At 40.2% G+C, this 16,001-nt stretch overlaps 1 protein-coding gene across 1 annotated transcript in view; it reads left to right on the forward strand.

The window, feature by feature from the left end:
* LOC115388476 (V-set domain containing T-cell activation inhibitor 1-like) overlaps nt 1-16,001 on the forward strand; it is a 208,995-nt gene that overhangs the window by 4,010 nt on the left and 188,984 nt on the right. The window contains exons 2-3 of the mRNA XM_030091639.1: nt 3,018-3,353; nt 5,351-5,380. Of these exons, the coding sequence (XP_029947499.1) occupies nt 3,018-3,353; nt 5,351-5,380 (366 nt within the window). The remainder of the gene's footprint in view (nt 1-3,017; nt 3,354-5,350; nt 5,381-16,001) is intronic.

A 16,001-nucleotide genomic window follows, 5' to 3' on the forward strand; every position in this document is an offset into this window, starting at 1 on the left:
TAGAAGACTCAAATAGTAGCCTGAACATGTTGTTTTCTTTGAGGGAGCTTAAAAAGGCCATAAACAAAGCAAAAATTACAGCCCCAGGGAAAGACAGAATAAGTTACACAATGTTGAAACATCTTAGCGACGATGGGCTTAATATATTATTGATATTATTTAATAAAGTGTGGGAGTGTGGTAGAGTTCCAAAATGTTGGAAAATGGCTGTGGTTATTCCAGTTAGAAAGCCAGGAAAAGACCCAACGATCGCGTCAAATTACAGGCCAATCGCATTAACGTCACACCTTGGTAAGATAATGGAGAGGATGGTTGTGGAAAGAATGAGTTTTTATGTTGAATCACGCAATCTAGTTTCCCCGTTTCAGAGTGGGTTCAGGAAGGGCAGGTCAACAGTGGATCCCATTATAAAATTAGAGAGTGACATAAGAAAGGCACAAGGATGTAAGGAAGTAGTTGCAGCGGTTTTTTTCGATGTAGAAAAAGCGTATGATATGCTTTGGAAAGAACGTGTGCTAATTAAAATTCGAAGGATTGGAATAGATGGAAAGATGTATAAATGGATTAAAAACTTTCTCAGCGATAGAGAGATTCTAATTAGAATTAATAGTAGCTTCTCAGGATGTCTGACAGTAGAAAATGGAGTGCCTCAAGGCAGTGTTATATCTCCTATCCTTTTTTCAATAATGATAAATGACATATTTGAAGGACTGGATTATTCTATTGGAAAATCATTATTTGCAGATGATGGGGCCATCTGGAAAAGAGGAAAGAATGTCTCATCTATTGTGAATGGGTTACAAAAAGCTGTTGATGCTGTTGAGGTGTGGGCGGGTAAATGGGGATTCAGGTTTTCTGTGGAAAAAACTAAAGTTATGTTTTTCTCATTCAGGAAAATTCAGGAAAGTGTCAAATTTCAACTGTATGGTAAAGATCTAGAAAGAGTTAATTGTGTGCGGTTTCTAGATATGCAATTTGACTCCAAGTTGACTTGGCAAAACCATATTGGGAAGCTGATTAATAAATGCAAGAAGGCTATAAATATCATTAGGTGTTTAAGTAGTAAGGAATGGGGGGCAGATATGATTTCAATGAAAAGGTTATATGCTGGATTAATTAGATCTGTCATTGATTATGGCTGTATAGCTTATGGGTCTGCAGCAAAATCTGAACTACAGAAGCTAGATGTGATTCAAAGTACAGCACTCAAACTTTGTTCAGGAGCACTGAGATCATCTCCAGTGTGTGCGCTTCAGGTGGAAGTTGGGGAAATGCCGTTTGAGTTGAGGCGTCTGCAGCTGACATTGGCATATTATGTGAATTTAAAAGGACATAAGGATGATCATCCAACTAAGAGTGTACTTGTACCAACATGGGAGAACTCGAAAATTAAGAGAGAGACTTTTGGTATAGGGGTGCTAGGAAAAGCAGTAAAAGCTGGTATTGCAAATCTCCAGTTAAGTCCATCGATCATGTGTCAGCCGCACCCACCATGGTTGTTACCAGCTCCAGATGTTGATACTTCATTGCACGAGAAAGTTAAGAGTTTTAAGGGAGACAGTGGCCAATTGGCAATGAGATATATAAATAATTATTATGGATATTTACAGATATTCACTGATGGATCAAAAGATCCAGAGTCGGGGGCTGTTGCTGCGGCATGTGTAATACCAGAGTTTGATGTTAGGGTGTCTGCAAGAGTGTCTGACTTTGTATCTGTATATACGTCTGAGCTGGTAGCAATTATTATGGCACTACAATGGGTGGAGCAGGTTAAACCACTCAGAGCAATAATCTGCACAGATTCGTTGTCAGCATTAGAAAACTTTAAATCAGGTAATGTCAGTGAATGAAGTGAACTTGTTGGTGAAATATTGGTTCTTCTCCAGTCTATTCAAAATTTAGGAACTCCCATCAGATTTGTTTGGGTTCCAGCTCATGTGGGCCTGGATGGGAATGAGCTGGCGGATAAGTGTGCAAAGTGGGCTTTAAGAGGAAGTACTGTCTCCATCCATTGTAAACTGTCTAAATCGGAGGTCAAGTCGATAATTAAAAAACACATGAGGAATTTGTGGCAGGACAGATGGGATGAAGAGTCCAAAGGGAGGGCTTATTATAATTTGAATCCAAAGGTTGGTTTGGGACGTCAGAGAATAAGGTTGAGGAAAGAAGAAGTAGTATTCACAAGATTGAGAATAGGACACACTGGTCTGAACAAAACACTGCAGTTAATGGGGAAACACAACTCTGGAGAATGTGATGAGTGTCATGAAGCAGAAACCATAGAGCACGTTCTGATTAGATGCAGAACCTATGAAAGAGAGAGAAGAGTTTTTAAAAGTAAGGTTGAGGACGAGAAGGTGATCTTCAGAGTGAAGGAAATTTTAGACAAGTCATCTGACCATGCAGTTGTTAAGTATTTATTTGAATATCTTAGGAGGACGGGGTTAATGAATAGAATCTAGGTTTTATTTATTTATTTATTTATTTATTTCCCCCTGTAGCTTGCATGCTACAGTTTTTCACTGTTAGTTTTGTGAGCCATAACTGTGAGAGTTCATTCACTCATTTATCAGGAGGGTGGCGGTAATGCGCTGATATAGCCGCGTCTGCCGTATAACAGCTAAAGAAGAAGAAGAAGAAGAGCTGCAGGTGTGCAGAGAGGAACGGCTGACAGTCTTTTGACTGTGTCTAATCAGTGTGTGGATCGTGTTTGTCCGGCTAATGGAAGTGGAACATGGGAGAGCTTTCCTGCTCCAACTGTCACCTGTAAACAGTGGATTTATGTGCGCCAAAGGAAATAAATGGGTCGCAGCACCCAAATGGAGAAAGTGTGGGATTCATTGATTGACTCGTCGTGTGGATACATGTCCGAGACGATTCTCCCTCTCCACCCTCAGGAACTCAAAGAGTATCAGCCCAGATCGGGAATGGGCTGTACAGACGAGCGGTTTGGAGGAAGCAGAGCTTCATTTTCAGTTATTCACTTCACCTCTTCTTCCTTTTTTCTCTTCCAGGGTCAGAGGTCATCAGGAAGATCGTCAAAGAAGACCAAGATGCTCTTTTATTTTGTGCTCTGGATGGTACAAATATTGCAGAAGACGTGTTTGACTGGAAGACAGACGGCAGCAGCAGGCATGAGGTGTTTGTCTATAGAGGCAGCTCCTACGGAGACCACCTTCCGGGTCAGGATGCTCACTTTAAAGATCGGGTGTTTCATTTCCCCGAGCAGCTGGCAGTCGGTAACGCCTCCATAGTGATCAGAAAAACCCAGGTGACAGATAGCGGGAATTACACCTGCTATTTTCCCTTTCATGAGCCCCGAAGACGAGCCCAGTATGAGCTGATTGTTGGTGAGTGTCCTCATTCAGACGGTGACAGACAGCTTTGTATTTCCAGAAGTGACTGGTTCAAGTGTCTCAGATGGACTCGGGTCAGAAAGAGAAACACATCCAGGAGAAACTCCATGTTTCCTCCTTCAAACAGTTTCTGGCCTCAGTTATCAAAGTTCCAACAAAGATCAGTTTGATTTGAGCTCAGTTAAATTCTCCTGACTGGTTCTCAGCTGACAGATCAGTTCCCCACAGTTCCTGATGTGTTGGTTCTGTCCTCTGGACAGGAAATCATCAGGAGCTTGTTGAGACCCGACTGAAGGTCATGAGGAAACAGTTTGTCATTTTCTGTTCCCTCAGAGCAGTTTTACTCTCTCTTCTCCAAACTGTTGAGTTCAGCTTCAGAGCCTTTGTATTTCCTCCATCAACGTCTGTCGTGTTTGGTTCTTTCTGCAAACATGACTGCTGCTTTGAGTTTCACGGAGCCACTTTAATGAACTGTTCACAACAACACAGCCATTCTAACTCTCTGGCAGTAGAGTCCTTACCTGCAGTATAAAGACACCTTCCGAGCATGGTCTGCCCTCTGGTGGTGACACAATTACACAACTTTAGATTACACCACATAGGCTGTATTGGGACCATGGAAAAAGTGCCGAGAAAGTGAATTTCGCTCCACTACGCTGGATCTACGCGTTCAATGCATTTTTTCCAAGACAATACCCTTCTAGACTCTGGGTTAAAAGTTCTACTCAGAATATTTGTCCAAACTTTGTCACCAGCCAGGAATGTCTTTATGAGAAAACCCGAAAAACGAAAATCTGGTGCTGCTGTTTTTGCTTGTTTTAAGTACTGTGTTAATTCTGGCAACATAAAATCTTTATCAAATGCCATAAACACATCTACCAAACATTTGAAACAAGTATTGGTGCCGTAGTGTACACATAGGTGAATTCAGAGTGAAGGAAATGCTTCAACTGAAGTGATTTGCACCCAGCAATGAAATATATGGTAAATTTAGCTATAAGATTGTGTGTCATATATTTAAAATATCACAACCGACTGTGTAATGAAAGATATAGAAGAAAAAATGCACACCATGGCCATAAATGGCTGAAAATCGGCGGGTCTGTTGTTCCTGGCCCAGGGTTGGGTTGTGTGTGTGTGTGTGGGGGGGGGGTAGCAGAATTAAAGGAGGGGGGGCCCATCCAGCACCCCACTCATGGCTCCCGACGCAGCATGCAGACACCGCGCTGCTCCGCACCGCTCCGCGCCTCCCAACTGCCCGGTCCAACACCGCATGCAGGCTCCGTGCCGCACCGCTCCGCGTGCCACACGCCGCTTTTTATCATATATGGTGTTCTCATTGTTGTTGGTGACTGATTTGAGCTGTGGCGGAGCTCTGCGCTCTCAGAGTGCCAAATTCTAGTTGATTATGAAAGGACAATGTATATAGCAGTGCCTGGGGGTCGGCATTAAGAAGCTCATTACCTTCGGCCTCCTCCTTTTGAGCTCACAATGTAAATTTTCCTTTTTTTCCTCTCTCTTTTGAGTTTAAGTGATGTTTGTGGACTGCTCAAATAAACTAAACTAAACTAAAAACTAATAATGCAGACGGCAGAAGAAGAAAGAAGTCCACTGTCCATACAGAGGTTCTCTCTCTTCTTGGAGACAGTAAAGTCTGGTTCATTCATTGCAGCCTGGTTGATTAAAGACAGTGAGACTTTTCCAGGTGAATGTTTCAAACTGTAACTGTGAGCAGAGAGTTAACAAGTCTTGAAGAAAAGTAAAAGAGTTGAAACAAAGATCCCACTGTAGATGTGTCTCCTGACTGAAGCCATCTGTTCCTCACCTGAACCAGTCTCCTCTGGAAATACATGAAGATGCTGCTGAAATGTCACCGTCTCTGTTTTGAATGTGGAATAAAGTGTTTAACTCTTCTGTGTTTCTTTCCCCTCAGTTTGAGCTGAATGTCAGGTTCATGAAAAGTCTAACATGTGCTTTCTTTTTCCTTTCAGAGTATATCTTAAAACCCAGAAACATCCCAGGTGAGTCCTGCTTTGAAACACTTTCCTCAGCCTGACATCTCACCTGGAGTCACACAGTTATTGTCCTGAACTTTAGAAGCTGCTGAGAGAATAAAAACTACCAGGAAACATCCCAGAATCTGGATTATTCTGATGGAGGTTTACTCCACTAAATCTGAGATTCTCTGGAAGTTTTTCTACTATTTAATGAGATTAAATCTTGTGAAAACAACAGTGTTTCCCCAAACTCGGGAATATTTTATTAGCTTCTGGTTGTATGTTTGTGGCTCGCGGCCCCTGAGAAATCTGTTCAAGCCTCCAGATGTTCTAGTATCATTGCAGATGTTCTGCTGAGCAGCTTCAGCATCAAAGCACCAGTGTGAGGGAGAGTTTCAGAAATCTGATCACATCAATCCAAATCCTGAGAAGAATCAAATGATTCAGTTTTAGTCTGAACACAAACTGAGACACAAAAGATTCACTTTTTGGCTCAGATTCAACAGACGAAGCTGAAAATTAAGGTTTCTTTTTGTTTTGTTTTTTTTTTTTTGCAGTTTTGGAGGTTTTAAAGATATCATTTTTAATTTTTTTTAAAAATAAATATCAAATGTTAGTAAGACTTAAAATAAAGAAAGGAAAATCCAACAGAAAATAAGTGAATAACAAAAAGCTCCTTCATCTTCAGATTTCTCTTCAGTTTTAACTGTTAATCATTTTTCTGAGGTTTCTCTGTGACTTCTTCAGCGGTGAGAAAGTGTTCTTTTGTTATTGTTGTTGTAATGTCATCTTTTCCTTCAATGTCAAAAAAAATTCAGTTTTGATTTTGAAAAAACAATGAAGAAGAAGAGAGTCCAGAGTTGTTTTAAGTCTCTGGTGATAAACTCATTAGGATTTTTTTCTTTTCCAGGGGCAGTCCAGAAGCCCTTCATAACTCTTAAAAAAACAAGGAATGGAGTTCTGCTCCGATGTCACGTTGAAGGAGCTTTTCCTAAACCCAGGGTGGAGTGGAGGGACAGTTCTGGAAACATCCTTCCTGCTGAAGCAAAGTTCACAGAGAAAGACATGAGCTTTGAGGTTTTCCTTCAAGCTGCTGTGACTGAGAGCGGCCAATATCGATGTGTAGCGACACAGGAGGAAATCCACAGTCAGGTCTACATTGAGACATATGTGCCTGTTCCAGGTGAGTCCATTTTTGAATTTTGTCATTCATAGTTCATTAGTTTTCAAGTCTTCACACTTTAACAACAAAAAGAAAATCCTGCTGTGAACAGTACGCTTGTGGCTGAAGGAAGATCTTTAAGACTGAGTTGCATTATCGAGTTTTGACGGTTCATCTCACTCACTGTTGGGTTCAAAAGTCAGTTTTCTCCCCAAAATTATGGTGTGGACAACAAGTGTCATGTTCCTGTGAAAACAGAAACCAAAGTGTTTGGAAGATGACTCTAATGTGGTTGTAGATCAGAGGGTCCACTGTTGTACTGGAGGGTCGACATCCTGCATGTTTCAGGTCTCTTCCAGTTTGAGGAGGTTTGATGAAGACAGAATCATGAGATTGCAGACATTCAGGAAGGTTTCAAGCCTCTGGGTGACGGTCATATTTCAGAGATTTATGACTTTTCACAGACAGAAGAAACAAACACTGTGTCGCCCTTCCGATCCTACTTTTTAAGAGGATGGGCCCGAGGTTCGGTTCAATGATTCTCTCATATATTTGTGTGATAATTTGGATTAAGTAATTGAGTAAATGGCACCTTCAAATCACAATAGAAATAGGGCTGCCACAAACGATTATTTTGGTAGTCGACTAATCCTCAATTATTTTTTTGATTAGTCGAATAGTAACATTATTTATAAATTGAATGTAAAACATAGTTTATCGCACCAGCATGAAGCTGCTCTTATATAACCAGAATTCCTTTTCAGCTTTAAGTGTTTAAGGTATATGCTAACAAAAAATAAAGACAATTCAGGTGATAGTTCATTAAACCTTTATTGAAATGTGCAACAAACACTTGTTTAACTGTGTACCATAAAGTGCAAAGACTTGAGTAAAATAAGGAAAAGGTACTTGCTTCAAAAACACAAAACAAAGTCCGTCATGTTATTATTTTTTTTCTTTCCTTAATTTGTGTTTGGTATCAAACATACGAGGGCGTACCCAAAAGAAACCGGAATTAGGTCATAAAATACCAATAATAATGAGTTTCGACTTCTGGCCGTCGGATGTGCTACAGGTAAGCCTTGTGCATATCTGTGAAAAAGCTGAGCTCCCAGAGTGACACTGACATCTGTCAGGCGCTATTTACAGTAACAGAGTGCAGCGGGGGTCTGCGATTTTTTCCAAAATGGCGACATTGACCGGGAAGCCAGAGCAGCATGCAAACATTAAATTCAGCATTTTTTTTTTTCAGCAAATTACAAGGGGCGTGGGAATATAAAAGTACGATGTACAGATATATAGATGATATACAGATGTACAGCAGGGAGCCCGGAAGCAGCAACGAAAAAAAAATGTGTATATACACACACACACACACACACACACACACACACACACACACACACACACACACACACACACACACACACACAAACACACACACATATACATATACATATAAATATTAGGGCTGGGCGATATGGACCAAAATTCATATCCCGATATATTTAGACTGAATATCGATATCCGATATATATCCCGATATTTTTTCCGCAAAGTGAGAGCAAATGTTCAGTCAAAGTCAAAGCCAAATATGACAAGTCACAAGTAGTTTTATTGAAACCAGCTGTTTCAGTGAACGGTGGCGAAATGAAATTAATAACAATCAACAGGTTTCTTCACCTGGTTCATCAAAAATGCTCTGTTGTTCAAATCATAAAATGTAAACATAAATACCATATAACAACAGGAGTACCTTTTTGAAATTAAAGCTCTTTAAGGTACACATTTAAATAAAAATATATCTTAAATAAAATGGCTTATAAAATAAAATAGGCCAATCTTTTTCTGAAATAAATCTATTGCTGCTGGATTAAGGGACTGTCTACAATTTCCAAGATGCTGCAACAGTGAAGACAAATACCACAAAAAAAAAAAAAAAAAATTATAATAAAAAAACAGTACAGGGATCGCTGCAGTGTCACCATAATCACTACAATCTCAAGTAATTCTGTACTTAACCTTAGTAATTCTGAGAGCTTTTATTTTTCTTCTTGGTTGAAGCACCTTTGTTTGAATCTAACAATATAACAATAACATAACTGTATTTAAGTGTAAAGTTAAAGCGATTTATGTTGAAAAGGTGAAACGTTTATTTTTTGACAGTGATTTCTAATTTCTTAAATAAAAGGTAAACATTTAATTTATTGTAGTTTTTATTTCTAAAATTTTATACTGGAGGAGCTTCCTGGATAGATCATTTCTAGTTTTACAGGTAGCACATTATGTACATGATTCTTAACAGTTTTCTGAGGCTTTTGTATTATTTATATTGATATCGGAATTATGTCGTATCGACCGAAATTAAAGGTGCTGTCGGCAGGATTTCGCATCTCCGCCATTTTGCTTAGGGTTACCTAAGCAAGATGGAGATTTGACCCACCTAAGATGGCCATTTGAAACCCAGCACAGCCAATCCTGTCCTGTTTTCTCTGACATCACGCCCTTACGCAAGTTAAGCTCCTCCCACAAGAACGTGCGACGAACGCTCCTCGACCAATCACGGTTAGAGCCTCAGGGGCTCTTCTGATTGGTCAAAGATACCTGGAGCTCTCGAGATTCCTTTTCAGCTCAGAACAGAGACAGATGGAAACGCTGCGCCCTCGCGGTAGAGCAGTTATGCTACACTCCTAAAGGATTATCAATGGATACTCTGACATTTAATCCAAAGAAAACACAGAAAAATTAGCATTAACTAGCAAAATCCTGCCTACAGCACCTTTAACACCTATATCATGATAAAATTTTTGGCCATATCGTCCAGCCCTATGCAGGCTCAGTCTCTTTTGGGAGCAGATGTTCCCTGTTGCAGAGAAAATCCACTCTGATGGGGTGGAGGTTGCAGGGATGCACAGAAATGACTTGTTTTGATAGTGTGGGGAAACGCCTCTCATTTTCTCCTGTCCGTCACCAGCATGTTCAGAATGAACTCAGTTAGGACATTTGCTTGCTGAGGGGTGCAGGTAGCTGGCTTTGTAACAAAGTCATCCCTTGAAGAACAGCGTACTTTTTTGGCACTGAAACATAACGTTAGAAAATACTAGCGTGACATCACTTCTTATTAAAACACGTCACTGCTTTAACGTTACAGAAAACATGAAATATGTGCTAAAGACAGCTAATGAATCAAATCGTCACTGCTAATGTTAATGTTAACAGCTATGAGTAAATGGCAAGTTAGCCCTCTATGTTAATATTATTAGCTTACCAAGAGGACGGTCCCTCTTCATCTTTGTCACGAGCCACGATGTGCTTCCGCTTCAGGTGCTCATGAATCTCAGTTGTGCTGCTGTGGAAGGCAGGTTCTGTCCTGCAGATACTGCATTGCACACTTTTCTCTGAAGTTTTCTTGTAATGCTCCCACACTTTTGAGCTCAGCTGCCGCCGGGTAGCCATGACACCAGAGCCCGTCTCACCCTCGCCGCGGCTGACACGACTGCGCAAGTGTATCAAATATGGAAAGGCAGACGCGGCAGTGGAAGGTGCCGCAGCAGTTTCGAGACAAAAACAGATAAAAAAAAAGACGCGTCGACTATTAAATTAGTCGTCGATTATTTTAAATGTTGACATAATCAAGATTAATTGACTAATCGTGGCAGCCCTAAACAGAAACCTTTGTATGAAAAAAGCAAATTCTCAATTTAATAAAAAAATAAATGTAAACAAAAACACTAAACAAATGTAAACACACTTCAATAACCAAGGTTTCCTTTAGCAAATAAAATATTGTACACCAGCAGTGTCTCAATTTCAGTCTCAAACTTTTTATCAAAATAAAGCCGGCACCCCCTGAAAAAAACAAACGCTGCAGGCCTGAGTTGAAGCTGGAGAACGATGGAAGCCCAGCTTGAGGCTCCAGCCACTCCACAGGTAAACATAAAGGAGAAACAGTACCTCTTCCCAGGGAAACGTCCCGTCAGTTCACCTCAGTCCGGATGAGAACGGGGAAACGCACACAGCAGTGCACCTTGATGTCCTCCCGGGTTGGGGATGGATTTCCAGCGTCGCCAGAGGAACTCTGAGCATCCCTGCAGCTCAGAGCGCTGTCTGGTTGCTGTCTTCTGGTTTCTTGGCCGGCAGCCGACGGACAGCTGCAGGGCTAGCTGTGTTAGCTAGCAGCTGCATTAGCCAGTCCCGACACGTGCCAGCTAGCTTTAGCCTGCATTAGCCAGTGAGGCAGCTTCTGACTGAAGACGGACAGGAATAAACGTCTGGCTGAAGCTAACTGTCCCTCCCACTACTGCCTGTCGCTTCCCGGATTGTCAGGAAGACAATCCAGCGTCCAAGTCCTCACAAACTCTCAGAAAGGAACAGTTTTCCTCCCTTTTCCTCGAGCATACTGTCTCCTCTCGTCCCGGGTGCCGCAGCAGCTCTCGTGTCCCTCCGCCGTCAGGTCACATGACCAAAACAACCCCGTTTAACAAAATCAATATGACTTTAAATTAAAATCATGTTTTCTCTTTTTCGTTTTTACATCATGAAATGAAACATTCCCTTTTACAAACACAATTTAAAATGACTTTAACAATTCTTTAAACACAATCAAAACAAATGATTTCAACATCCTCTTAACATTGTATTTTTTAAATCAACCATGAACTATTTATATTGAATATATTTCAATATTTCAGCAGGGTTACAACTGTTCCACAGATAGATGTATTGACCTGTATCATGAAACATTTTATGAAACATCTTGAAATGTTCTAAAAGTTCAGAAATGCTGAAATATTTAAAAGATTTCAGAACAAATCTGAAAAATATCATAACACAGGACTATTAACAGCATCATGTTGAATCTTAAATCTTCCCAAAATCCAGAATTAAAGTGATAATCATCCCATTTGATGGCAGCAGGCAGGAAAGTTCCTGTTGTTCCTCTGAACAATGAAGTTAATGTTTGAATTTGTGAACAGAGTTTTAAGAGGATGCTCTGCTTTATTTTTCCACATTTTTGTCGTTTTAAATCTGTAACTTTAACTTGTATTTAATGTGTTGAACGATCAGTTTTAATCAGAATTAACAGATAAAACTCAGAAAAATCCCAGAAGTGAAGCTCCTCCCCCTCAGGTCACCTGCTGCTTTACTCTGAACATTTACCTTCAAACTTGTAGTTTTTCATGTTTCCTCTTCAGGGAAATGAATTCTCCCTCTGATGTGAATCCAGCTCTCAGGACATGTTAGTGAGTGAAGCAGTTCACAGTTCAGAGAGCTGAGATTCAATAATCCCTCAAATTAAACTCCACTTTTTATCAACTCACTGATGTGAGATTAAAAGAAGAATCAGAACCAATGAGATGATTTCTGTTTCACTCAGATGTTGATCAGTCAGTCAGTGGTCACTGTATCAGATCCAGATGTTGATCAGTCAGTCAGTGGTCACTGTATCAGATCCAGATGTTGTCTTCCCTCCAGCTGTCCTTCAGTGTGAGTGTCAGGGAGTCAGGTCTCCAGTGTGTTTGTGTTGCAGTGAAAGCTGCTGCTTCTCTCTCATCAAAGCTCTTTCTCATGTTTCTCCTTCTTTCTGGACTCAACTGGAGCAGAAGGTTCAAACTGGGATCAATAGGAAGCCGTTCAACACAACACGTCTCTGATGAGGATTCAGGATGAAACCCTGCAGGACCATGTTTCATCTTTTAGACAATCCTTCCTGATTGGTGGAGTTTGAATTGACTCAAACACTAAAATTCACCAACAAGTGATGAGAAAAGTTCCATCAGGAGGAAGATTTTAGATTTTTCTAAAGAAAGTGAACAGAAATGTTTGTGGAGTTTAAAGTTCTTCAGTGTAAATCTGCAGATTATAGAAGAGTTAGAAGACAGGATCTGACATGTTCACTTCCCTTTAACCAAACTCTCAGATCGTAAAAGATTAAACATTCAAAACTATCAGAAAGCAGAGAAATGTCTCTCTGAGTCCATCTTCTGGAGTTTCCAGTGAACGTCTCCAGTCTGAGCGTCCAATCACAGCTCAGCTTCAGCAGCTCATTTCTAACATGAAGCTCTGAGCAGAAAAACACTCAGTCAGACTGAAGAAGTGACAGATCCTGAAAGATCCAGTGATCTGAGAGAAGAAGAGCAGAATCTCTCTCTGAGTGTCTGCATGTGGAAAATCTCCATCAGTCCAGAGTCTGAATAGAATTCCAGACAAATGGAGGAGAAATCATTTCTCCAGTCCAACATTTTCAAGCTGAAGAGTTTTGAGTGAGTTGAGTGTAAATGTTTGATGAGTGGAGAGCAGGATGTGATCTGAGGAGAAGTTTCTCCTGATGGAGACTGAAGGTTGGAGGAAATGTGACTGAATGAGAGCAGATCAGTGAGTGGAACAGACTGACACAGTGTGAGTGAGTCCAGGTCATCTGATTCATCCTGAGAGGTCAGAGGTCATCCACACAGGTCTCTGGAACCAGACTGAGGAAGATCCAGCATCATCTTCACTCCCTGGACCTTCATGTCCACCTTCTGCTCTCTGAGTCTGAGGCCTTCTGTCACTGTGGTTCAGTGGTGAGCACAGCTCAGGGTCACTGGTTCGATTCCCTGCAGACGTTTCAGCTGGAAAACATGCAGATCATTTCATCAGTGGAGGCTTCACAGGGACTGATGTCCTGTTTCAACACAGGGCAAGAGTGAAAACATAAAAATATCAATATTTAATTTACTTTTAACAAATCTCACTGCAGATAAAATATATAAGAGTTTTATAAAACACTTCAGTCATACAAAAATAAAAAATATTATTTCAGAGGCATGCTGCTTCAAATATTCTCAATTTGCAGGTTTTTTTTTACACTCCCAAATAAAACCTTTACACAGTGTCTGAGACATTTCAATGTTACATGAAATTTTTGTCTTCAGTTTCAGAGGTTCACACTGGATCAACTGGTACCGCTGCAGGTCTGGGAGCTCTGCTGGTTCTTGTTCTTGGTGGTGTTGTTATTGTTGTTGTTATTGTGATTCTTCGACGCAAAGGATACAGATGTAAGAAAGGTAAGTTTATTTACTTTACATTTGTCTTTCAATAAAGAACAAGTGAAATTCATGGCAGATTAATTCCATCTGTGTTAGAAATGATCAACTGGTGGCTCTCGGCCCACATGAGGCCTCTTCCTGTGCTTCTAGAAGAAATTAAATTAATTTACATCCATTCAGCTCCAAATCTCACGTGTTGTCACATGAAAGATCTCAATTTTGTCTCCTGATAGAAAGTGTGATTCTGTGTTTTCATGTTTGATATAAACCAAGTTTAAAGTCTCTTCTGTCCATTAAAAATGTTTTTCTATCAAAACTTAACTTTAAACCAATAAAAACTGAAGAATACATGAAACATATAAAAGGACCCACTGAGGATGTTTGGTTTATTTGTCAGAGTTTCATTCAACAGCTAAAACTGCAACAACAAGAATTAACTTTATATTAGTGTTGGCTTCATTGAACTGTCATCAGGTTTTTTTTCAGACTTTTATCAGACTTTTTTTTTTTACTTTCTAAATTGAATATAAATTTTTGGATGATTTCAGTGTTCATGTCACAGTTCACCTGAACAGACACTTTATATGTTTATATGTACTTTATATACTCTATATGTTCCTTTTTTTTTCACATTCCAAAGGGAAACTTACTCAACATAAGGAATTAAAACAAAAAGGTTTGTGTGACGATGGAAAGATTACAGATGAAGATTCAGAATTAAAAAGTTTTCAAAGCAGTTTCTCAAACTGTTTTTCCAAGACTGAATTAACGACCACTGTGTTTGTTTGAGTTGGAGGACTTGTTGGTTTTTCCTGAGATCCTCCAGTGGACAAACATTTCAAAGTCAATTAAAAAGTGTCATCAGAACAGTATTTAACTGTGATTATATCAGAATAATCTTTCTTTGAGATGATTAAAACAGCAGTTATTTGTGTTTATGAACTTTTCTGGAGGTGACTGGAGGAAAGTCTTCAAATGTGATCAATCAATCAATCAATCAATCATCAGGTGTTCAAGTCAAGACTTGGAGAGTTCAATATGTTGAACTTTCAGTTGATGTAAACTGGAAAAGGATTTTAAAACCTCTGCAGTGGAGCAACAGAAGTAAAGTCTTGTTTTTTCTTCTTCCTGTAGGTTCGAGATCAATTCGGAGCCGCTCTGAGAATTCACTACAGCTCCCTGGAGAACAGTTTATAGAAGCAGAAGCTTTCACTGCTTAAGACACAGAGACACACACTCACACACACAGGGCCGGCGATTAGGCTGGGCATCCGGGGCACTTGCCCAGGGCGCCGAGCCATAGGGGGCGCCTGAGGCCGTGAGGCGCGCCTGGCTTCGCTCGTTTGCTTGCGCCGGCCCTGCACACACACACACACACACACACACACTGCTCTGTTATTCCTTCAAGTTTTGCAGGAATTAAACAATTTTTTTAGACTTTTAGCAATTTTTTACAGAATTTAAGTTGGTTTTCTATTGTTGTGCCTTTTTTCTGATTAAAAAAAAAAAATTGAGATTTTTCTATTTTTCATTCCAGAGAATCAAAACAGTAACAGTTTCTGTTTAAGGGATTCAATGAAGCAAGACTCTGACTTTTAAAGATGATCAATACAGAGGAGAAGTGTTGAAAGTTCAGCTGCTGCAGAAAGAAGTGAAGCTCAGATCAGTGAGGACTGAAGACACTGATGGATCCTGAGCTCACATCACTGCAGGACGTCTTCCTCTCCTTCCTCATCCTCACGTCGGCTTCAGCCTGATTCACTGTGATGGTTTTTACTTGAATAACAGCAGGATGTGTGTGTGCTGTCCTCTCTGGGATGTGTGTATCAGCTGCTTCCCAGTTAGAATCAGCAGTGATCCAGAGGTTTGTGAAGCAGAACTGAAGCTTTCTGCTCCTCCTCTGAGGATGTTTGTCAGCTGAAAGTTCTAAAGAAGTTTAATGGAAACAACAAACTCATCTCAGGGTAATAAACTCCTTAAAGCAGCTCTGTGTGTTCAGCATCAGACTTTCAGCTCCGTTTCCTGTTATAGTTGATGGAAATGTGAGACAGAGCAGCTACTTCTCTGTGTGTTTAATTGAATTTAACAGCGTTGATTTATTCCTTCCTTCCTACGACAAACATGAGGATATTTCTGAAGTGTTGAACAGACCTGGAGAGGGAAAGATGGAGGCACAGTATTCCCTCCACTGTCACAAAAAACAGGAATCCTAAAGACAGATGGAGCCCAAACCTGGTTCAAGTTGTGAGCTGATCCATTCACTTAATGTTCTGCAGGAATGTTCAGGATAATTACAAGACGAATCTGAAATGCTCTGAAATTTCTAGATTGATTTAATATGACTTCTGTAAGCATTTGAATTTATTTAGTTTGTTTTTCCGGTTTATGGTTCTTTTTTTTTTCTTCTTTACTCTTTTATGTTTCGGGGTTGTCTGGGCTCAGAGTGTGGAATTTC

This window comes from Salarias fasciatus, chromosome 5 (genome assembly GCF_902148845.1).
Source record: "Salarias fasciatus chromosome 5, fSalaFa1.1, whole genome shotgun sequence".
Lineage (NCBI taxonomy): Eukaryota > Metazoa > Chordata > Actinopteri > Blenniiformes > Blenniidae > Salarias > Salarias fasciatus.